We start from the raw sequence: 25,052 nt of genomic DNA, 5'->3' as shown, positions 1-25,052 counted from the left end.
TAGCCTTAATATATAATGCACAATTCCAAACAGCCTCAGTACATGCCCACGGATGAGGGAGAATGTACAGTTCCAAATGTCTTAGTACACGAATAAACTGCAGGAGGCGAAGTGCAGTCCAGCTGCTATGTAGAATGGTCTTGTGCAGGATTATCTGCGCTTTCAATTAAAAATTAAGGTGAGAGGCTCAGGTCTTAATAACTCTATGCTATAAGGAACCAGCAGAGCCAAACAGAAAGAGTGGAAAAAACACAAACAAAATGGGCCCCGCTAAAAAGAGTGGGAAAAACTAAACAGCAAAGTGACAGTTGGTCAGGGAGAAAAGCAATGGCGGCCGGGGAGAAGTATGTGCGACCTTACAGAGGCAAGCAAGGAGAAACCGCTGCCTTCTGGAGCAAAAAACGGCCTCCGCTTACTTGGTACGACCGCTATAGAGCTAGGAAAGGCCGCAGAGGATTATAAAAAACGGCTGCAGTAGCGAGCCTGAATGGGGGGAGGGGGAAACAGCCCAACGGCTCAAAACAAGGTTGTTATAGCCTATTTGAAGCAGGAGGAAACCGCAGCCATAGGTTCCTGGCCGCTAAATAGCCAAACTGCTGCAGAAGCAGGCGGCAAGAACAGGCGAGGCGGCGTTACGATCGTCACAGCAGGAGCTGCAGGGAGACTCCTTGTGCGAACATACAAGCCTCCACCTGAAAAACTCTGTTCAAATTGGAAGGGGGAGCCGCAGCTACGGGCTCCCAACCAAGGGAAGGGCAGCCGCCACAACCCTCAGCAAAGCTAAAAAGGAGGGGAGAGGAAACCAATAAGCCAACCCCCCCCAAACAACTTCCAGTTAGGGAAAACAATGCAAGGAAGGGAACGAAATCAGTCCCACACACTCTATCCAACGGAGAAGAGGAAAGGAAACGAGAGGAAGAAACACCAATCAATCCTCACACACAATACACAACTTAGCTAGAAACTCTGTGCTACGCTAATAATATCCAACAGCCTCGGATGAAGGCAAGAATGAAAGTGGAGTGGAGGGGCTTGATGCCACAGGTCTTGACTTCAATCCATTCTTGCCTTTGGACGCTAGGTGGAGCTATAACCCACATGATGTCAGGCTACCTGAGGAAAATGACTTGCTATATGGAGTCAGCTATTACATAGTCATTTTAAGTAACTGGGATATTCTAGCAGCCCATTCTTGTAAGAAATACAAGATACAACACATAGGAAAAGTTTCTTAAGAAGGATGAAAAGGTTCAGCAGGCTGCTCTTACAAATCTTGTTTGGCACTACCCAAACAAGCTCAAATCCGAGCTTGGAAATTCACTTCTACCCAAGTTGCAAATTATAATATGGCACTAACAGGAGCAGAAGTGTGGAAATAACATAATTAACTTCCAGCATTGAAACAAGGCGAGTTTTGTGTGTATACATAAATAATTGACATGCAGGATCTGAAGAGGGAAAGGGATCATCAGCACCAAAGTCAGGTCATTTTATCTACAATGCACTGGTAGGACAGCTGACCGACCGCATTACATCTGCAGTGGTCCTACCAATTCTTTAAAATGAAAAGTTAAAGCATTTAATAGAGGCATGGTCTAAAGTGCTCAAAAGATCAAGCCATCTCACAATAAACTTAGTCTAACTTTTAAGGCAATCATCATATTGGTTTTAATTACAAGAAACCCTAAATGGTCAAGGCCGATGGGAAAAAACACTACAGTATACTTTCCACAAATTGTATTCTATTTCATCTTTCATGAGAGCAGTGAGAGGCTTTTCACACACATTCTTAACAGCAACCTCAAGTTAAACAATTTAATAGACCTTAAAACAGACTGTACGAGTATAAAACACTGGTTTTGTATTTCAAAAGTTGCAGGAAGAGAGCCAGGTCATTTTAAAACAGTCTTCTACAAAACATTTGCCAGCTGGTTACATAAAAGTCACTATATACATTATAAAAGCAGAAAATAATCCACACTGTAAAAATAATTTAAAAACAAAATATTTCCATTTAAAATATCTCCTATAGCACAAATACATTTTGACATGCAAGCAAAGCTAAACATATTGCATTCTTTAGTGTAGTCTGGCAAGTCCTGTTATTTAGAACTTGGGACCATGAGAAAACATGCCAACATTTTTCAGATGAACATGAAAGGCCATTCTTAACACTTTGTTATGCTATTGTTACAGAACAGATGTATTAATTGCTTAAAAAGGACAGCTACTATACGTATTTCAAAATGGTATAAATACTAAAGCAATGCACATGAATGATCAATAACTGGCAGAGCTCTCTTGGGACACAGTTGAAAAGTGGTTTCAAGAATAAACATAAAACATACTATTAAATGCAGAATTAGGAAACAAATTATTAAAGATGGAAGCGATCTAAAGTTGGAAGTATTTTTGACATCCATTTTAAAAGGCAGCCTTGGAGCAATATTGGACCAGTTTCAGTAGCTGCTTTTTGTATAACACAGTACCAGCAAGTGACATTAGGTTCTCCAAAAAATTTTAAATTTACGCCTAAATTGAACTTTCTGTATTATATTAGATGTGTAAGTTGCTCCTTGTATTTGTGTAAGCACTTTTGTAGTTGGATAAATACTGCTCCCATATCCTGATTATATACATCTTCATTACATTTACATATTCACATTTTGGCAGCATACCCAAAGGTTGCTTCATATACTGATTTCCTGTACCACCTATCCATTGTTTGTCAAACAAATTTAATGAGTTATTTAACTGAACACTTTTTTGCTATAATTTTGTCAGCCAATAGACACTATTACACATCCACAAAAAGTTCTTTGCCTTTGTTTTGTAATAGCACTTTCTAGTAATCTAAGTAGTTGGGGATTTTCAGGTGTTCATTATGATGCCTATGCTCACATGCATTTCAACATGAAAGCTAATGTTAAGAAAAATAGCTGCCACAGTAACTTTTAGGGAAATACGTGTGTTTAACAAACAGATTATGGAGTAACAGAGTTAGGAGAAAAACACCAGCAGGCTTTAAATAAATCAAAGTGTTACAAAGCAAGAGGTGTGAAAATACCATTCTTTGGTCTAGATTAGCTGTTCCCTTTATATTATATTAACATTCCAATGGCTTTTTCAAACGGTTCAAAAATAAAATAGGCTGAAATTTGTTAAGCAAAAATACTGTATATACATACACAGATTAAACTTAATAAAAGTGAATGGGTGACAAAAGGATACTTAGTACCTTCTTCAAAATTCAAAAAGATTAGTGTTGAGTGTGCCTTTATAGAATTTGATTGGAAAAGTTAGAAAACTATGCATGAAAATCTACTCTAGTTGTTTATAAACATTACATCCTTATATTTTTCTTGCTCTAAATTCAGTACACATTCATTCCAACATGCCAAAACTGCTAATGCTGGTGGAAAAGTTCCTGAAACCAGTCAATAATTACTTTATAGTTTGTCTGTTGAATGGTCAAATCCTACAGCCTCATTCACAGAAACAGACTCAGATTCTTGAAGGTTAATTCCATCTTCTCCATATCCATTCTCCTCTTCTCTGTCAGGAGGATCTTCTTCTATACCATTATAAAATTCTTCAATTTCACTTTCATCTTCTATGTCTAAGCTTGGACTATGACAGGACCCACTATCACTGCTACTTCCACAAGAGCTAGAGGATATGACATCATCTTCGGAGTCCGAGTATACCTCAGCACCATGGAAAATATATCGATTTGGTGGTAAAAACAGGTATTGGGTACCTGAAACATATACAATCAGCAAGAATAGTTATTTGGCATTAATAATCCCAAGGAGTCCTACATAAGATTGTAACACATTAATAGTTATGGTTTATCATTTATACTCTATCAATTCTAGGTAAGAAAATATACATAAATGCCTGGTAATATAGAGGCGATTGTGAAAGGGACATGGGATTCAAGAAGAGATGTTAATACAGGATGGAATGGTGGTAAACCTCTCTCTCCCTTAACTGCATTCTTCTTCCTCCTAGAAGAGTTCTACAGCAATTTTAAAGGATAATAAAAAAGCTGCATTTTACTTTCACATGTGGACATCTATGGAATCCCTTTTTAAGGGCTCATTGCATGCTATTTGGTTAACTGCATTCAGCAACATATGAAGACATTCACCTTGCACTGTTCACCACTACCCTCCAAGCTTCTCACTGTACGTAAGGTTCCAATATTGACTCAAGAGTGTCTCCCTTCCAGTCTCATGTATCCATGGCTAGATTCTAAGATCTTGAGGGAAGGAAAACTTTTAAGACTGTGTAACTAATTCCTGTGGTTTAATTATGAAGACTACAATCCAACTGTTTTCATTTATTACCAAAGAACCAGCTTATTTTTTTCTCAAAAAGATAAATCCGAGTTAGGAATTATGTCAGACTGTGCTAATGACTGTATCAAAGAAAACACAGCCATAGCATCAGAGCTTACCATCTAAAGGCTTATTAAAAGCCAGCTGACTACAAGACCATTTTTGACAGACTTTGAAATTGCATGCTACAATAAAAGGCCTGTGCAACTCTTGAGATTGCTGCAAGCTGTTCATGCTGCAAGTAGTATGTAGATGAAAAATATTCTCTTCCAATCCAAGCAAGATGCATCTGAGTGAGATTTTGTTTTACTCAGAAATTCATATTTTTATCTCCAGTATGCTATTAGACATTCTGAAATAGAGGAAAACATACTGTTCCATCTTAATACAATTCATAATGCAAGAAACATATCCGCAACTTTACATCTGACAGGCATGAACAAAAGCTTAGGATTGGTGCACACTACAGCTGCTACATGGAAAAGCGTTTATATGCAGCAGCTCATCACAAATACTGAGTCCGTTTCTATATGCCATTGCAGAAAAAGAAATTGAATGGTGTGGAGAAAACTCACACAATCCACGTGAAGAACTACTTCATATACGAAGCTTGGTATTGAAATTACTGTCATGTCCACTAATCCTTGTAAGTTGAAGGGAAAAATCAGTTTTCTAAATTCTTGTTAGCTTTTCCATGCAACAACTGAGTTGCTTTGGATGCTGTAAAGCAGCAGTAATAACAAAAGCTTAAGTGTCTTAAACTTCGGGTTGTGTGCAGACAATTCTTCAAAACATGGTTTGGATCATCAGAAGTCAGACTGTGTCTGACATATTCTCTCCCCACTCGTGCACGTAGTTTGCTCTGGTGTTTGAATCAGGAAAACCACATTGCTCAAATTTGTAAAGCTAATTTCCAGTCCTCCAAATTATGTTTGAAGATCACCTGAACTGACCCCTTCCACTCCTGCTGCTTCTGGATTTTATGAAATGGGGGTAGATAGAGGAGAGAGAAACAAAAATATGCTTCCTGTTGAAAGGTGCAAGGAAATAATATCCATGGGGATATATAAATTTCCGTCATCTGACACACCAAAGTGGTATTCCACCGCCACTTTTTAGATGGTTTGAAATGGCCCATAATGTACTTGACAGCAGTCATATACAGATGTATCTGAACTCAGTGATGCTTACTCCCATGCAAGGAGGTATAGGGCTGCAACTTTAGAACACAATGTGGGTGAGAAAGACAGAACACATAGAACAGTACTTGTCAGCAAAAAACTCACAGATCCTAACCTTAGCTAGGTAGCAGTGGAGTGTGATGGAGAGGTATAGCCACTACCACATTTGCAGCTCCACCACTCAACACAGATTGAGCAGATGATAGGGAGGCACGCAAACCTCTGCTGTCTGTTGTGACAACCTAGAGTTGGGATAGCACAGGCCTGGTGCCCTCATGTGATGGTAGTGGGGCCAGCTTGGGGGAGATTTCCCTCAGCAAAGCTGTTTGGGGCTGGGTAGGGGGATATCTCTGCCCTTATCTGTGTCGTGGATCAGGAGTTTGGATTGCAGCCTAATTGTTTAAACCAGTGGTAGCCAGTGTGATACCAGATATTGTGGACTACAACTCCTTTCATTCTTGACCACTGGGCATGCTAGCTAAAGCTGATGGGAGATGCCATGTAGAACATCTGGAGGGCACCATGTTGGCTGCCCCTGAAATATTGCAAGGCATTACAATATTCCAGTATATTCATTCTTCATCAGCCATACACGTTTTACAAATGTAAAATGTTTCATGCCTAATTAGGACAAAGATTCCCTTGCCAGGTCTGTTGCACAGAACAAAAAAAGCATTACAACAGATTGTGTTTATTACAAATAGCCTAATTTGGGCTTTGTCCAGGGACATAGGCAGGATCACATTTTTAAAGACCTTCAGGGATAAAGCAGCAGATAACTACAACTAGCTATCTCATTTCATGTGGGTCTCACAACTGCTTTGTACGACAGAAAAATAAGCGGATAAAACATTCATATTAGGAAAGCAGACATTAGTTTGGAAAGCGCACTAAGTAATTAACTTAGGTTCTATCATATTGCCTACATATAATCTGAACACTTGCAAACGTTTGATTAGCAAGCTCAGTCAGAGGAATCCTTTCGTTTGTTCTAGATTTCCTATCCTACTGGACTAGCATAAATATTTATTAAAGCAGTTGTGTATGTTTTTACCCATGTTTTTGACTGCAAGATAAGGACATTTTTACAAAATGTTATTCACTACTGATTGAAACCTTCAAGACAAAATTGTTGTGTTTTAATACTTTGAAATTGTTCTAAAATATAGGTCCTTAATTTGAAAGTAGTGGCACTTACCATCCAGCCGCTTGCTAATCTGCTCTTTTGCACATCTATTAACCCAACATTTTCTCAATGTTTCAAAACATGTTTTTTCATTTCTCTCTCTGTTTTCCCCTTGGTTAGATCCATTTTCCTTCACATGTTCTGGGTTTTCCAAATGGTCAGGAAGACTTTCAGTATTTTCTAAAGAGTTTTGTGCTTCCTGCAATTTTTCGTCTACACAGTTCTCTTTAGAGTCCAAGGAAGCATCGGAATTTCCTGCTTTATATTCAAAAGATTGTTCGGAATGTACCACCTGAGAATCTTGTGGTGCAATTCTGTCAGGTGAACTAGAATATTCAGAAATGTTTAGAGGAGTAGGTGGTAACTCAGCTGAATATACTTCCAATTCTTTGTGCGGCCGTGCAGGTTTCTCTGTTATTTCTGAAAGTTTTACTAAATTGTTACAAAGTTTTGTATATTCACCACCTAATCTATGACATAATTCATTGATAATGACATCACAGTCACCAAGAAGCTCCACATCGAAGTGTAGATGAGGCAATGGTTCCCTATTAATTAGAATCTGAGGCACTTCATGTGGTATGGAACCTACATAGTTAAGAAAAAATTAAAACAAATGTTAAAACAAATAGAATGTCAACTACTATTAATAAACCTGATTACTGATTTTAGGTACTCCTTGTAAATCCACTATCTAAAAAGTGATCTAGAATTCTGATTTCTGCAATATTACTTTCTATATATAGTATACTACATACATACATTCCTTGTTTCTATAGTGCTCCCAGATCTAAAAAGCTACCTAAACTCAAGTATTCCTGGCACTGTACAGCATGGCAGTTGTAAGGATGTTACTTATGTTTTAGTCTGAAACAAAAACTCCCCCCCCGCCTCCCCAATACATGAGCAAGCAACACTTACTTGGAATTAATGCAACTGGTCTTACTTTAAGTGAAGACCCAATTACAATAAGGAGATCAACCTCATCTTTGTCATATTTCATGGCCCTATGAAACTGCTCAGGTAGATTTTCACCAAAGAACACTATTTCCGGCTTCATAATAGCAAGTGGTTCATCAGGTGAACACCTGGGACATCTAGGAACAACCTGCATACAGAAGGTTGCATTAATTTTTGGTTTTTGTTTTACAGATAAAAACACAGTTCACTCTGTCAATACATTTGCTGCAATAGACAACAAATCTTTTATAACACACAAATTTTCCAAATCCAATTTCAGGTGCTGCTAAACTAATGATGACATACAAGTGCGGATTGTATTCATTAATTGTATTCAGTAAGGGAATGCTAACCATTTAAACAATTTTTCATGAGTGAAAATTTAGAACTTAAGGTCAATGTGAAAATTTAGAACTTAAAGGTCTTCCAGAGAACTATTCTATATGATAAGAGATAGCCAATGTGGTGCCCTCCAGATGTTGTTGGGACTCCACCTCCTATTAGCCTAGCAGGGGCTCGCAGATCAGGGATGATGGGAGTTGGAATTCAGAATCATTTGGAGGGCACCACATTGGCTATCCCTACATATGTCCATACACTAGGGATGGGATTGACTGGCCAGTGCCAGTTTGAAAGCCTTCGGTTGACCTAACAGGCTGGTATTGATTCACGTTCATTCTTTGTCTGCAGTCCACTGCTTTCACTGATCTGTTTTTTCCTCCCTTGGAAAAATACTGATATTAATATTAACATTTTAAAAGAAAATATTGTTAATTTGAAAAGAAATATAGATAAAGTAGATGTTGATAAATTGAAGGAAATATTGATAAAACATTTATTTTAGATGTGGATTTTTTTTAAAAAAAATCTGTTTCCAAAAATAGCTTCAGAAAATCACTACATAAAATTCTGATCTGCAACAATAGCAAATAAGTGAATTAATGGAAAATTCGTTAACCAAAACCAAACTGGGTGGAATTCTAGCACATCCCTACTATTCACTACATTACAAAACAGGGTTTTGAGTAAAATAACCACAAATAATAATTCAGAGGCATTTTCTTTTATCTGCCACAACAGATAGAAGCACAGTCAAGGTTGCTTTTAAAGATCAGCTTTTGTGAATGACTGCTTCATGAGCTTATTATCTCTCTATCATACAGAAACAAATTATGACGCAGAGAGTGAAGATTATCAATTAAACTTAACTCTGGAGTGGTGAAAGATGGATATCACCTTTTATTACAGGCATATTAACATACATTTTAAAAAGAACTATAATCATACAGGTTCAGAGGAGTGCAACAAGGATGATCAGGGGACTAGAAACAAAGCCCTATGAGCAGAGACTGAAAGAACTGGGCATATTTAGCCTTGAGAAGAGAAGACTGAGGAGAGATATGATAGCACTCTTCAAGTACTTGAAAGGTTGTTCCACAGAGGAGGGCTGGGATCTCTTCTCAATCGTTCCAGAGTGCAGGCCAGGGAATAATGGGCTCAAGTTGCAGGAAGCCAGATTTTGACTAAACATCAGGAAAACTCTCTAACTGTTAGAGCGTTATGACAACGGAACCAATTTCTGAAAGAGGTGGTGGGCTCTCTAACACTGGAGCCATTCAGGAGGCAGTTGGGCAGACTCCTGTTGGGAATGCTTTAATTTGGATTCCTGCATTGAGTAGGGGTTGGACTCGATGGCCTTATAGGCCCCTTCCAACTCTACAATTCTATGATTCTACAGTCAAGGAACTGGCATATTAGTTCCAGTAACCTGAAATTCAACTTTCCATCCTTCACTGCTTCCTGGCCTTTATTGTGCCCTTGTGAGTCAGGTCATAAGGTTCTTGTAGAGGTTATTACTGATAAGGTTACTCTTTTTATGTAACCCTTAAAGAGACAGCAAACTTGACCAGGGGTGGCTGGTTTGTGGCCCTCCATAGGTTTCTGGACTACAGTTATCATCCCTAACCACTGGCCATGCTGTCTGGATCTGACAGAAATCTAACATTATCTAGAGGACCACAGGTTAGCCACTCCTGTTCTAGACTGTATTACCTAGCCACCCTACAGTCCTGAACCCTCTAACCCAGGGTTAGCCAGTGTGGTGCTGACCAGTTGTTGTTGGGCTACAGCTTCCATCAGCCCTGACCATTTGCCATGCTATCTGGGCTGATGAGAGCTGGGAGTCCAACAGCATCTGAATGGCATCATGTTGTCTACCCCTGCTTTCAATGTTCTTTCCCAGTCTACTCATATTTAACATCTCACCTGGCACCCTTACACAACTAGGAATCCTGTGCAGGTAAGGAAGCAGGCTGGCAGAGGAGAGACAGATTGCTTTCTCTCTCCCTCCTCCAGCCTACTTGGTTACCATGCCAGCCATGAAGGAAAGAGTCTTCCTCTATGACATCATGGCAACACAGCAGGCTCATGCTTAGTGGAAACAATTCTGCTCAGCAGAAGACTTTTTTTAAAACCTAGTCTGCTAAGAGGCTGGTAAGCCTGTTTCCTTGCGGACTGCAAAGGAAGTGACTTCCACTCCTTCACAGCTAGCATGAAAACCTAGGCTACTAGCCTCTTAGCAGGCTAACAACAATTTTTGAAGGCTAGTAACTTTAATGGGCTCATTACATGGCTGCCTTAGCTCCTCCTTTCCTAGTCTTACTTGCACATTCCTCCCAATTCTTAGTCCACTGTCACTATGCATCCTCACTTCAACCACCTTGTTTCTGGACTCTCTGCCCTTTAAATTCCGTCTCCAGGGACCTTGTCCTAACCCTCAGCCTATCCCCTAAAGCCACGTCTAGCCTAGAGCCTGAGATTTTTATCCATGAAAATATTTCCTTCCCTTATAGAAGGTGGACTGCAAACATTCTGGCAGCTGTTCTGCAAACAAATTCACCTTAGCAGAATCAATCAGTTCCAGATGTTTTGACACCACAAGCACAACACAGATTATGTATAAAGCAGGGGTAGGAAAGCTCTGGCCTGCAGGTCAAATGAAGCCCAGCATGGGTCCCAATATATCATGCTTGGCCATTTTCCAAAAAACACGGCTACCTAGGATCATATGTGTTGTCAGGTGTGGGGCATGTAGAAATGCAGCTGCAACTGGGAGCCTTAAATGGTGCTCCTGATTGTTCTTTGGCAAGTAAGGCTTTTTAAGACTTTTTAGTCTGTTAGTGCCAATCAGCTGACAGCTACAACTTCCCACCTGTCACAATGGGCTTTGAGGGAGGGAGAAGATCAGGATCCGTCTCACTGGCCATACCCTGCTCACCACCCCTTGTATAAAGGAAGCAATGAATCACAGAGTTTTTTTTGGGGGGGGGGGCTTTGCAGACAGTCAAGTCTAACCCTCTGCTATTGATGCAGGAAATCCAGAGTAAGAGCATTCCCATTAACGGGGCCATTTTGGTAGTTTCACCACCCTCGGGGGATGTGGCCTGAGAAAGGGCCACAGAGATGGCTCCTAACCCCTTCCCCACCGAGGTGTGTCTGGCAACCTCACAGTACAGCTTTAGACAAATGCTGAAGGTGCACCTCTTTACCCTAGCCTTTGACACCGGAGACATACTCACCCTATTTTGTGATTTTAGTTGTAATTGTTGTTAACACTGTATTTTAAGGTTGCTGTAACCTGCTCCGGGACCTCTGCTAATAATAAGGGAAGGAAAAAGAGATGGCTGTCCAGATTTGGAGTAAAGGCCTCAAGTGAGAGAGTTTGTTTATTTTGATTAATGGAGTGCCATCTACATACATGGTGCTTTATGAAGAACTGGTACAACAGGTTCCTACCTCAAGGAGGGGTTTATAATCAAAAATGGACATGGGAACAACAGAGAAACGGGAAACAGAGATATGGGTAGGCTGGAGAATAATATATTACTATTTTAACTATACATACTTGGTTTAGTTACAATAAGGTATAGGGATTGGGATGATCTGAACTCTTCCTGGAAAATATGACTTTTGAGGAGAGATTTAAAGAAAATTAGCAAAATAGTTGCACAGAGGCATTCTTGGAGGAAATTCCAGACATAAGGAGCAAGGGAAAACAGGCAGAGTCTTTTCAGGAAGTCGAAGACCTTTGGACAGTTGAAGATGGTAGGATTGAGCAAGCAAAGTCACCGTAAAGGAAATAAGCAGAGATAAAGAAGGGCAAATTTCATGTTGGACAAGAAGCAAAGATAAAGAAGGGCATCTGAAGAACAAGAAGCTTGTGTAGGATTTGGAAATGGACAGGAAACCAGCGAAAGGTTAAGGAGGGAAGTCACATGATAAGAGGGATAAAAGATATGAGTAATTTTAGCAGCTTCCAGTTTTTCCACCATCTCTCTGGGTAATTGGTTCCATTTGAAAATTGTTCCCATCATTAACACCATTAATTATCCTAATGTTCAACTAAAATCTATTCTCCTACTTAAGCCCATTAGATTTATTCCTTTCCTCTGGGTCAGCAGCAGAGGCCAAGTCTTGGTTTTATCCTATGTGTCAGCCCTTCAGATGTTTTCATGTCTCCCCCCACCCCAGTCATCTTCTCCAGGCTCAACATACCAGTTTCTTCAACCTTTCCTCAAAGGATTTCATTACCATATTGTTTACCATACTGCTGACCATCTTTGTTGCTCTCCTCTGACCCTGTTCCAATTTGACTATATCCTCCTCAGGGTACAGGAACCCAGGGCACAGTATTCCAATGAAATACTAGACAGTACTCAAAGAAAATAGCTACTGTTGATTTTGACCTGGATGTTGGAGCCAAGATCTGGGATGGTGGTGGACAACATGGGAGGAAGCAGGAGAGGGAAATAGGAACAAGGCTTAGAAACACCAGCCTTCAATTACTTCAGTGTTTCCCAACCTCTTTTTATTTTTTTGTTGCTGGACTACAACTCCCATCAGCCCCAGCCAGCATGGCCAATGGTCAGGAATTATGGGAACTGTAGTCCAGCAAACAAAAACATAAAAAAAGTTGGGAAACACTGAATTACTTGAAATCCAGCTCAAGCCCTCTGCCCAAGCTCTTAGATAACCAAGTGTCCACAAAGTAAGTTTAACAACTCCCCCATAACCAGAACATTTGGGATTTTTTTAAAAAAGGGAAGCAGGGAATATGTGGAATCCAAGTACTTCATCATGGCAGCCAGATCACTGCTAGCTCTAAGGCAACTTAGCTAAGATACTGATGAAAATAAAAGTCCAAGTGTCTCATCTGAGCTAACCTAAAAGAAACATTCTGGCTTGAAGACTCGAACGTGCTTTGAGCTCATTGGAGGAATTGAAGGTGGGATATAAATATAATAAAAAAGAACTGCACTTGTTTTGAGAACTACAACTGATTCTGTGTAAATGGAAATAGTCAAAAGAGTTGTGAATTCTTGAACTGCTGCAGTTCACTTTGCTGTAACACTACATTACTAGATGCAAGGATAAGATTTTATCCAATAATTCTTAACACTCAGATTTCAGTGAAGACTTTTCTTCATTAACAGCGCAATCCTAAGCATGTTTATTCAGACCCATTTAGCTCAATGGGTCTTACTCCTTAAGTGTGCTTATGATTGTCACTTAAAATGTATCTGATGTTTATTAAAGTAGAGAATTAATATTCTTACCTGATTAAAAATGTCTCCTCGAACAACTTCACAATCAACCTTGTATTTACAGATGAGGCAAGAAGCTGTTGCGAAGGAACCTGAAACACACACACACACACACGGAAGCAAAGAAAGATGCTGTTTAGAGCATAACTCAAACATTATCTGAATTTGAATATAAGCTGACGTAACTTATTCAACTCACACTGGTCAGAGAATGTGAACACATAATAGTATAGATGGCTTGACTTACATGTTTGCACTTAGCTCATAAAATTAATTTGATGATATCCAACATTAGTTATACTCCAAGTAGATCCACTGAAATCAAGTCCTTTGATTCAATGGGCCCACTCCAAGTATAAATTAGTTGAATATCAACCATTGTTATTTCATTTGTTCAATCAGTTCTTTCTGTAATTTTCTTTACCTTTCAAAAGACCGTATCTACCACACTATAGACACAGTACAGGCTCCAGAAAAGAGGCTAAAAAGCAAACCCTCACAGTCTAGTGTGGTATAGTAGTTAGTGTTGGAGTAGGACCTGGAAGACCAGGGTTCAAATCTCCACTCAGCCTTGAAGTTTACTGGGTGACCATGGATGACTCACTGTCTCTCAGACTAATCTACCTCACAGGATTGTTGTGAGGATAAAGGAGAGGAGAACCATGTGCATCACCTTGGGTTCCGTGGAGAAAAGATGGGAAATAAATGTAATAAATAACTAATCATATTTTCACAAAGATACTCTTTCCATGATACTTAAGCTGTTAGGAGCTCCGCACTCCTTCGAGCTGAAAGAATTAAATAAGATCAAAGAAAACACTTCTCCTCTATTTTATTTTAAAGGGAGCAGACGTCTTAGACACACAGCTTAGATTTGGGGAGGGAAATCCACCATCTAAATCACCCCATCCAGGGCAAGCTGTTATACACTCTAGCAGGCCAGTCTGCACCCCTTTCCCACCCTACAACTGATGGTTCTATAATTATCAATTTTCCAACTTTTTTTTCTGTGTATCAGAAGATTTCCCCCAGTACACACAAATGTTTACCTTGTCTGTGGAAGAGGACCACCATGTTTACCACTAGATATAGCAAAAATTAAGGATGGATAAAAAAGAGCCAAGCAAAGCAGAAACCTAGTTTAGCTATTTGTGTTAACTACCCTTGTTGTGGTCCCAACAGGATTTCTGCTTATATTGTGCTTTCCTAAGTGACAGGAAAATGTGTTCTATGCTTTCAATATTACAGACCCGTGGCCAGAAATGTTAAGATAAGGGAGTCATGTTAACTCTAAGATTAACGCAATTGAATATGAGTGCTGAAAGCTTGCGCACTTGTCAGGTGAAACACTGAAAGGTGCTATCAGGTTTGTTTCTTGCTAAGCAGCTGTATCTTTCCTCTTGCTATCGCTATAAGTATAAGACTAGTCAGTTTTATAATATTACATGAAACCTGAAAATTTGAGGGATACTGCAACAGAACTCACTATCAGAGAGCTGAAGCATAATTGTTTTCAGATTAATAAAAGTATGTTTCAAAACACTGATCCTATCCTATATTCCCTAGGAAGTAAGTGGAAACTGCAAAATGCTGAAAAATTACATGCATCAACTACTATGCACATTAAAATTACCCTTAGATCTAGGAATTTAAATCTGACTAACCATGACACTGTATTATCCTTTGAATTCCTGCCACTTGTTCCAGCGTATCTATGTTCTGAGTATAATTCCGAAGCAATTTTTTTTCTTTATCCATCAAAGCTATAAATTTATGACAGAGAGATGGTTGAAACTGGCCAGGATATATTTCCTGTAGAATTAGAAAAAATTAAAGTTTGCAAGTGTTACATTTCAATTTTTGTTTAAAATTCAGCCGTATTTAATGTTGTTTAATAGTATCCTTCTCTTAACAATATATAAAAATTTGATGTGGAGAGCAAATCCTGAGTTGTTTACTAAGCAGTAATTCCAGCTGTGCTTGAAGGGCTTACTCCAAGATAAGTATGCATAAGACTACAGTCTTAGTCGTTTGAGCTCAGAATTACAACTACAATTTTCATCCAATTTGTGTTAAATTTTTGGCTTGCATAAAATACTACTACAATACAGCAGTAACAAATGGAGAAGACTCAGAGACCACCCATTCCCACCAGCCTGTCACCAGTGAACACAGATGTTGTACAGAACTTAAATGATTACAAATATGAGGTCATATCCAATGCTGTTCTGCTAGTGCAGCCGACTTCTACTCACGCAAAAGAACTTTCTCCTCCTCTCCTCTCCCCTAAACCCTCTTCCCCCTCTTCCCATGAACCCTCAAAACCTACTCCAGAAAGAAAGTTGGAGGACCCTCTGAAGCATATTTTGAGGGCATACGAAGCAAGAAGAGGAAAGGGAAGTCCCACTGTGCAAGTGTTATTTCTCCTGCACACAGTGCTGCATCCAACCCATTACTCTGAAAAACGTTATCTTCCAAGCCCCACAAATGATGATCATTAGGAAGAGTATGAATTAGCTATTTAATACCCACAATCCTATAGGCAGATATAGCCCCAAAAGAATTCTAGGTTGTACTGAAAAAGCATATAAAACTTAGGCCATGTTGCTACTAAATGATTAATACTGGCATAAAAAACTATATGTAATAGAAACATGAAATAGCAGCACTTTGGGAAGTTTACATCTATTTAAAATTTGTACCAAAGACCTTTACAATGGAATTTTCTATTCTAAATCCTAGAATTTATATATACAAAGAAAAACTAAGCCCTTCTTGGCTTATTAAAGCTCACGGAGGGGGTTTGACCGAGTGGATCCAGGGTGTGGTCAACACATCATTGTGGGAGTGGTACCAGCCACTCAGAAAGAGGTGGTGATCTGACCACTCCTGAAAAAGCCTACCCTGGACCCATTGGTTTGTGACAACTACTGACCTGTCGCAAATACCCTTTTTCAGGAAGGTGACTGAGAGGGTTGTGGCACAGCAATTGCAAGTACTCTTGGATGAAACAGATTATCTTGACCCATCCCATTCTGGGTTCAGGCCTGGTTATAGGACTGAATCAGCCTTGGTCAACCTGATGGATGACCTTTATTGGGAGAAGGACTGGGGGAGTGCGACCCTGTAATTCTTACTTGATCTCTCAGCGGCTTTTGATACCATTGACCATGGTATCCTTCTGGGCCAACTTGGTGAGATGGGTATTGGAGGCACTGTTTTACAGTGGTTCCGATCCTATCTCCAAGATCCTTCTCAGAGAATAGCATTGGATGACTTTCAGCCCCGTGGCAGTTGTGCAGTGGGGTGCCGCAGGGTACCATCTCGTCCCCCATGCTGTTTAACATCTATATGAAGCCCTTGGGAGCGGTCATCAGATTTGCAGTATGCTGATGATACCCAGCTCTATTTCCCCATAGCCTCTGAATTAAGAGAGGCCGTGCAAGCCCTGGACCGCCGCCTGGACTCAGTGGTGGGCTGGATGAGGGCCAATAAACTGAGTCTGAATCCTAGCAAGACGGAGGCACTGTGGGTTGGTGGTTCCAGAGTTTGGATAATTGGTCAGTTGCCTGCGTTGGATGGGGTCGTACTACCTCTGAAAGAGCAGGTTCGTAGTCTGGGGGTGCTCCTGGATCCATCTTTGTCGCTAGAGGCCCAGGTGACCTCAATGGCTAGGAGTACCTTTTACCAGCTTTGGCTGGCAAGACAGCTGCAGCTGTTCCTAGACCAGGATAGCCTGACCACTGTGGTCCAAGTACTCGCAACCTCCAAGCTCGATTAATATAATGTGCTCTTATGTGGGGCTGCCCTTGAGGTCGGTCCGGAATTTGCAGCTGGTGCAAAATGTGGCAGCGAGACTGCTCACTGGGGCAGGGTATTGCCAACATGTCACCCCACTGCTGAAAGAATTGCACTGGCTGCCCATTTGCTACCGGGCCAAGTTCAAGGTTCTAGTTTTGGTGTACAAAGCCCTATACAGCTTGGGGCCAGGATACCCGAAAGACCATCTTATCCTTCATATACACGGTCGATCACTGCGCTTTGCAGGTGAGAGGCTCCTGCAGATACCATCTTATCAGGAGGTCTGTTCTGCACAACATAGGAAATGGACCTTTAGTGTGGAGGCACCTACCCTGTGGAATTCCCTTCCCTTAAATATTAGACAGGCGCCATCTCTGTTATCTTTTCGGCACCTATTGAAGACTTTCCTCTTTCAACAAGCCTTTTAAGTTGAGACCTATCCCCGTCTGCATCTGTTGTAATTGCTTTTTAATATGTTCTTAAACCTTCTTTTTAAAATGTTTGTAATCTTAAAAGATGTTTTGATAGCTTTTTAAAGTAACGTTTTTGAAGATGTTTCGCTTTGTTTTAAAGTTTGTTTTTGTGATGTTTTAATGTTTTTAGTGCTTTTTTTGCTGCCCTGGGTTCCTGCTGGAAGGAAGGGCGGGATATAAATCAAATACTGTAATAACTTTTTTTATCATAAGAATAAACAGCTATGTATGTTTATAAGAACGGTCAATTAAGAACCTGGTTTGCTGACTGCAATTCCATGCACTTATTGAGAATAAGGGTAATATCCAACATCCTACTCAGAGCTGACACTAAAATTGATGGACAAGGAACTTAGGTCCATTGATGCCAATGGATTTACTCAAGAGTATGATTTCGCTGGATATCACCCTAAATCTCTCCGAATCCAGCTGAACTTATATCTAAATAAACAGGAATAAGACTGGGCTGTAGGTTTCTTTGTTTTTCTTTACTATGCCAAACCAGACAATTCAAGCTCTTGTGGCAACTTTTATGAACGTTTTCTGCAACCCTAAATTGATGTAGATCTAATTTAACTTGTTAAACGTACACTTAATAAGCAAAAATGAAAATATAAAAACTAAAACAAAACTGACAGGTGAGGGAGGGGAAATCAATCAATGTGGTTTAAAATGTTATACTCAAATAAAACTTGTACATTATTTGTTGGAATGCTTGTAAATAATTTAAGATGCAATAACTGAATAGCATATAATTCCCCCACACTATTTAGTTTCAAGATAAAAAAAATTAAGACACTGAACTGTTATGTTAATTTTAGCATAGCTGAAAACCTGCATACAGAGGTATGTGGTTCCTAGGAATAGCCACCTGAAACTTTCAGCTTTTGATTCTGATTTCATTAATAGTGTATGTCAATTTGACTTGTACTGTTAATTAATTATGTTACTAATTAATTTTATGAACAAATGCATTTCTATAAGTAGAAAGTTTTCAAAACCGTATCTTTGGTTTTTGAAGGACGCCTCAATTCTAACCCTGAGGTATTTATGCCACAGCTTGACATACAAATACCACATCATCCAGAAAATGAGATCTCTCCCAAACGAAGTTTCAGTGTATGAGACGCTGTACTAGAGGCATAAATCACAATAGCATCTAAACATTGGGTGGTATCAAATGCTGTCCCTGTATGCAAGACAGAAAAAGCACCTTTGCAAATTTGAAAAATGGCCTTGGATCTTTTCTGAAGTATTCAATGTCAAACATTGCTTGAGGATCAGGAAGATCTGGGAAATCTACTGCAAGGCGTGCATAGATACCATCTCTTGATCGGAAGTCAGGAATTCCACATGAAACAGATACCTGAAATGGGTTACATACTATAGTAAACATCAATTGTGTATTATAATGTTGTATTTGCTGCAATAGAATTATTGGACATTACGACAACATGCTGTAAAAAAATTAAAATATTAAGCTGTTTAAAAGTGCTTTTGAATAAATAAAATAAAAATATTCACACACCCCAGTTGATTATTTTCTTCTGGCAAAAGAAATATTACATTTTTATAACTATCCATTACTTGGCACATGAGGGAAAAAAAGTGCACATGAGGAAATTCCAGTTGCAACTATAGCAAAACTACTTCAGAAAATCCAACACACTTTTTAAACAGGCTAGAGAGAGGCAGAGGAAATCAAAGTCTCAGTTCAGCCACTTCAAAGCCAATAATAATCCTCTTTATTTAAAAGGTATCATCTCAGTTCCACACAAACTAAAACAGACCACCTGATTATTTCATTAACCTTTCTAACTACCCTTGAAGAGTCACTTGCATAGCACTTGAACTACAGAAACAAGGGTAGCTGCTAATGCCTCAAAAATGTAGTGTGTCAGAGCAAGGGAATAAAATATTCTGATGTTGGAAGTTCAGTGTTCAAACCTATGCTCTACAACTAAGAAGGATGTGGGATTAGACTTTATATGGAATTGTTGCAGAGAATGAAAGATGCATGGCCTTCAAATTAATGCCTTTGCTACAGCATTTAGTTATTTGTCCACTAGAGTACATATTATATTTCTTTGAGCATATTTTGGGGAAGTGGGATATAAATATTCTACTAAGAACTGTGAGCTTTGTGGCATGAACAATCAGACTCTGTTCTTGTACGTTATAATGAAAGATCTGCCTAGGTGCAATATTAACACTAGCACAACAGAGAACAGCCCATTCACATAATCCACATGCTTGCATCAGAGTAATTAAAAACTCAAATAATTATCCATTTATTCTATTCAACATTAAATACATACCCCAGCTCCAGTTAAGACAATTATTTTTTTACACTCTTGTAGGAGTTTCACAGCATCATCTATAGTATTAATATCTTTCCTTTTTTTCCTTTTAGGTGGCTCTGACAGAATATTAATAACAATTTGCCATAATGTCATGTCATCCAGTTCAGGAGGAGGAATGGTTTCTGGCAACAAGTCTTTCAGAATGGCACGTGGATCTGTGCCTATCATGAGATGTTGTTGGACAAAAGTGTATGGACCTGTAGAAAATAAAGCAACTGTGATCTGGTTGACGCGACATATTCAACTTGACGGAGAAGGTTCTGCAACAATTTTTAAGCCTGTATCCTTTATCACATTTTCAAAAGAAGTGGCACACCAATCTGAAAACCATGTTGCAATATACTGGACACAAAACAGCATGCCTTGGCATTATGAGTGACGTATCCTGTGAGCAACATAATATCCATAATATTTTATTTTGACATTAATTCCACGAATATAGGTATAGAAATATAATGTAATATATAAATGGTTATATACAGTGCCTTGCAAAAGTAATCAGACCCCTGACCAATTATTATTATTATTTATTACATTTGTATACTGCTCCATAGCCAAAGCTCTCTGGGCGGTTTTACAACAATTAAAAACATTAAAAACAAATATATAAATATACAAATTTAAAAACACTTAAAAAAACAATTTAAAAACAATGCTCGCATATTACTGAATTACAAACGGTACATTGTAATTTCAATCTGCGGCACTCTTTGAAAATTATGGTCCACAACCAACCTGAATGACCGGGAGTGAATCTGCCGAGAAGAATGGGCCAAAATCCCTCTGACAATGTGTGCAAAGCTGGTACATGTCTACCCCAAAAGACTTAAAGCTGTTATTGCAGAGAAAGTGGCTCTACTAAATATTAATGTGTGGGGCTTGAATACTTATGCAAGCAACATGTTTCAGTTTTTTTTGTTTCTTACAAACATTTCCCAACATAAAACCAATGTCACCTTACAATAATTCATTTTGAGTTTCATTGTTTCAAAATAAAATATCATACAGAATGAAATTCCAATGTAATTTGTAATTCAGTAATATGCGAGCATTGGTCAGATCCGATTAGTTTTGCAAGGCACTGTATACAAAAAAATCAACTACACAGAACAAAACCACAAACACTAAATAGAAATAGGTATTTTCCCCCTAGAGGGTCAACATTCCAGCATCATACAAAAGGCTTACACTCATTTATTAACCTATCACAATTAACCTCTCTTCTTAGGCAGCTTTTCCATTTCAGCTACCCTCAAAGCTTCCTCAGTCATTCTGATACTAGAAATGACCTTTAGATTGCAAGTACTTGACAACAATAACTTCTGTTGTCAAAAACAAATTTTAAATTAGTGCCTTGTGTTTTACCAAGATAGAGCCATTTAAACGGAATAGTACAACCTTGTATTTAAGCATTCACCCTGTAGCCATAGGCGACAAGGAATTATGTGCAGGTGACTGAGCAGGCTGGCAGAGGAGTGATGGACTGCTCCAACATTTCCGTGCCCAGTACAGAAACCAAGTGCATTGCCAGAGGAGAAAAAATGACCACCCTCCTCTATACCCAGCAAAGAAATGCAGTGGACTGATGGAGAAGGGGCAGAGCTCTCTGTCCCTCCATGGCTAGCCTACAACAGGCTAGTAAATATTTTGCATGGTAGTAAGTTCTGTGGGCTTCTTTACAAGGCTGACCTAGTGAAATCATAAAAGAGTAACATTTTAATTTACATCTAGCAACCTGATAAATGACAGCCAGCTCATTCTTCCCAAATTCCGATATTGGGGGACAATCCCATCACATATGATTAAGCTGGCATCTGATGCCTGACACCCCCAGCTATTCATAAGGCTAATGCCATAAATTCAATTATGAGACACACTATTTATATATAGCAACCTAAATGTATAATTAAGATATATAGTAGATTATAATTAAGATATATAATTGTACCAGTATATATTATTCTGTATTGGTAAAATTGTTATATAGGATAATATAACCGAGCCTCATTACATCCTTTTTCCAAGCCTTGATATGTCTGCACTCATTTCTGTGCTATGTTGACTATTTTAAACAATAGTAGCTGTTATGTCATAATTTGGCGGACGCCCACCTGCTCTATAGCACTGACCCAGGGTCTCAGATTGGCTTACAATAGTTGTTCAGTGCAAAGATTTTATGAGGTTGCACTGGCAGGGCCGATAGCACGACCCATCCTATGTCCTTATTTCTTGGTGCAGCAGATCTTAGTATCAAGCTATGTCACAGAGTGCTTTTAGAGTCAGAGTGCCTGTTTATTAACTAGTTAATTATTGCTTATTTAGTTGATTATGGTTAAATATCAATATCCTATCAGGCAAAGGATGCCCTTATTTAAACTGTTAACCTCTCTTGAATTGCATCTGAAAGCAAAAGGAGGGCTGAGGAACTTTTTTCCCTTATGGGAGAAAAAGCAGCTAGGAAGGTGATTTTCGGCAAGAAAACACTCCAGGGGGTCAGGATGGAAGCCCCTCTGCCCCCATATTGGTCCCCCCTTCAAACTGCAACCTCAGTTTCAGCATTTTATAAAACAAAAAAGAAATCTGTAAAAAGAATCACATAAATACATGTAATGTATAGTTCTGTCCTCAGGTACTAATCCTGGATTTGCAGAACTGAAGAAAGAGATATTTGAGAGTGCTGCACAGCTCTGTGCCAGTGTAGAGATGGTAACATGGAATGACAGAAACGGGGGCATTTTTTACTCAGCTGCTCCTCTGATGCCAAGTGAGCAACAAAATACACTGACATCTCAGCAAGCCACAGTGCAGATTTACATAAAGGAAAGCAACAATGTCACAGATGCCTATATATGACTTGGAACAAAAAGAAACACAGAAGGGAGAGCAGGGGTGGATCTTAAAAGTTAACTTCAATCCCTAGATTGATTTCTAAATATCTACCTATACGCGGCCTTGGAGTCCAGTCACTAGAGCTTGCATGAGAGGCTCTATCATCTTCATCGCTCTCACAGGAATGGAAGCCATTTGCAATTATTTCATCACTAAAAACCATATTATCTGTAAAAAAAACATTAAACAGAGAAAACAACAATCATCAGATAGAAGTGGCATCACATCTACAGCAAGTTGCACTGTACTTCACCTACAAGATGTAACAAGATTCCTTTTAAGCTGGGCTTTTACCATGTTTACATTGATATGCATTTATATGAGTTTTAATTGCTATAGAAATAAAATGTGTGTAAAATTTATTGCAACTGTATCTTCAAGAGTTTCATAGAAGAGGGATTTTTTTTCCTGCTGACGTAACTTGTCATGTGTGTGAAAGAAATAAAAAAAGATACGATTTGCCAGAAATCTCTCTTCTACATCGGCCTGTTAGTTTTTTGCTACTAAGCAAGCATTCACAGACTCAGACTAAGTTCTGTACCCTCAGAAAATTTATTCCTCCCAGGAACAGGCTGTTGATCAAGACTGTAATTCTATGCACTCTTACTCTGAGTGTAAGCCCCATGAGCAACGTGACTTACTTTCGAGTAAACAATTTGTCGCCTTCACTTACTGCCCCAACTCTCTCTCTCTTCTCGCACCATCACTTTCGCAGTGACCGGTGGATAGGGTGGGAAGAGTCCTAAGTTAATACAGACATTAAAAATGTGTCAAGGAAGCTTTCCCAAGACCTTTCGGAATTAGCTGTTGAGGAGAATTCTGCCTCTAGGTCTAGGGTGGAGTGTTAAGTAATGCCTTTATTCCCCCAGCCCGGACAGCTTTACTCTCACTGATCTGGGGTTAGAGGAGGAAGGAAAACGAGGGTGCCGGCGCTGTCCAGTCTCTCCCTGCAGTTAATACGCAGATGTCTGCCTGCGCGTGTTACTGAAGAGCAAGGCAAGTGAGGCTACTGCTACTCCACGTCCTCCACGACGTGGTCGCGCTCCTACAACCACCTGCCCCCCTCCGTCCCACTGCGAGTGGCTCCTCACCAGAGTGCGTGGCCACCTCCGCCTCAACAGCGCCGTTCGAACACTGCGCCGGCCCGCAGCCAATAGCCATCTCCGCTGCGCCTCCGGCAGGCGCCACCTCCGCTCCCTCCCCTTGGCTCGGCCACCGCCTCGGCGGCGGCTGCAATAGTTGGTGCGGTGGCGTCTCCTCTCGGGCCAGGCCCCACCGCCTAAACCCACTGTCCGCACAGCTCCATCCTTCCCCTCCTCCCACTGTTACTGTGGCCTCTCCCAGCTCGGCACCGGCGGCGGAGGCAGAGACCTCCTTTTCCATCTTCGGGGCCTCCGCGGCGGCGCTTTCTATCTGCGGAGCCACCTCTGTCTCTCCGCTGGTGTTCTTCGCGGCCACAGAGGCTGGGCCGGCGCTGTCAGCTGAGCCCCGGCGTTGACGCTTAAGAGCTGGCTCTGGGCTCTCTGTGGTGGCTACCGCAGCGCTGTCGCTGGTATTGCGGCCGCCGCTCCAGGACTGGAGGAGTGGCGTCTCCCCGTCCGCCATCTTGGAACAGGAGCAACTGCTCCCTCCCTCTCGCTCCTTTCAGTCACTCGGCCAACTCCCCCCCCCGGTCTCGGCCCAGCTAGCAACAGCTCACAGCGACGCCGAGCGTAGACAGAAAAGCCAATCTCCCTCCCCCACCTCAGGGAGAGTTTTAAATGCGTCACGTGACTTCGCCGACGCCCACGCGGGCAGCCGCCCTGCGTCGGGCCGCAACAACAACAAACCGGATCACGTGATTGGGATGGGGCAATGAGCAGCTAAAGGAGGGTTGCGGTGTAGCGGCTGCAATCACGTGATGTCCCCAGCTTTTCTGTCGTTAACTTCTATACAAACTGCCCCGCTGAAGGAGTAAAGATGACTCAAGTTCTGTTGAAACTATTATACATTGTATTATATAAAACTTGGCTTTAAAATACTGCAAAGGAATTCCTTTAGTGTCTGTTCTGGTTCTTTCTAAGGTTGTCAGAGTTGGCACTGTCGGAGGCGGAAATCTCTGCGGGATTTACTTCTGAGAGAACGTGGAAAGAAATGGGTCGTAAATGCTTTTGTAAATCGGCTGGGCTTTTTAAAAGATTGAAACGTAGCAAGCATAAACAAAAGCCGGGGGGGGTGAAAGGAAAAGGCTCTAAGGCAGCAGAGGTTGCAGAT

General features: G+C 40.3%; 1 protein-coding gene across 4 annotated transcripts; it reads right to left on the bottom strand.

The window, feature by feature from the left end:
- Positions 1–1,658: 1,658 nt before the first annotated feature.
- Positions 1,659–24,569, bottom strand: SIRT1 (sirtuin 1). Of its 4 annotated transcripts, none has more exons than XM_061635157.1 (10): positions 23,891–23,976; positions 23,441–23,541; positions 22,851–22,967; positions 19,866–20,107; positions 18,761–18,913; positions 14,938–15,085; positions 13,286–13,365; positions 7,632–7,818; positions 6,723–7,298; positions 1,659–3,760 (listed from the first exon to the last, which is right to left on the bottom strand). In XM_061635157.1, the coding sequence occupies exons 3-10, from the start codon at positions 22,960–22,962 to the stop codon at positions 3,450–3,452; spliced, it is 1,809 nt and encodes a 602-aa protein (XP_061491141.1). In that variant the 5' UTR covers positions 22,963–22,967; positions 23,441–23,541; positions 23,891–23,976; the 3' UTR covers positions 1,659–3,449. The 4 variants fall into 4 exon arrangements, 2 of the variants coding, with proteins under 2 accessions (XP_061491141.1, XP_061491140.1); XR_009763936.1 differs by lacking the exon at positions 23,441–23,541 and adding an exon at positions 4,463–4,695 and having other exon boundaries at positions 3,671–3,760; positions 23,891–24,569; XR_009763937.1 differs by lacking the exon at positions 23,441–23,541 and adding an exon at positions 4,154–4,264 and having other exon boundaries at positions 3,676–3,760; positions 23,891–24,569.
- Positions 24,570–25,052: the final 483 nt, after the last annotated feature.

Source organism: Rhineura floridana, chromosome 7 (assembly GCF_030035675.1).
Source record: "Rhineura floridana isolate rRhiFlo1 chromosome 7, rRhiFlo1.hap2, whole genome shotgun sequence".
Classification (NCBI taxonomy): domain Eukaryota; kingdom Metazoa; phylum Chordata; class Lepidosauria; order Squamata; family Rhineuridae; genus Rhineura; species Rhineura floridana.
The sequence above is the reverse complement of the archived record's forward strand: the minus strand, read 5'-3'. Positions and strand labels throughout refer to the sequence as shown.

Excerpts from the sequence above, each read along its gene's own strand:
- SIRT1 (XM_061635156.1), bottom strand. The coding sequence starts at position 24,404 with ATGGCGGACGGGGAGACGCCACTCCTCCAGTCCTGGAGCGGCGGCCGC. Across the intron at positions 20,108-22,850 it reads GACTCCAAGGCCGCGTATAG|GTCCATACACTTTTGTCCAA; the intron begins GTAGATATTTAG and ends TATTTTCTACAG. Across the intron at positions 13,366-14,937 it reads AAGGATAATACAGTGTCATG|GTTCCTTCGCAACAGCTTCT; the intron begins GTTAGTCAGATT and ends TGTGTGTTTCAG.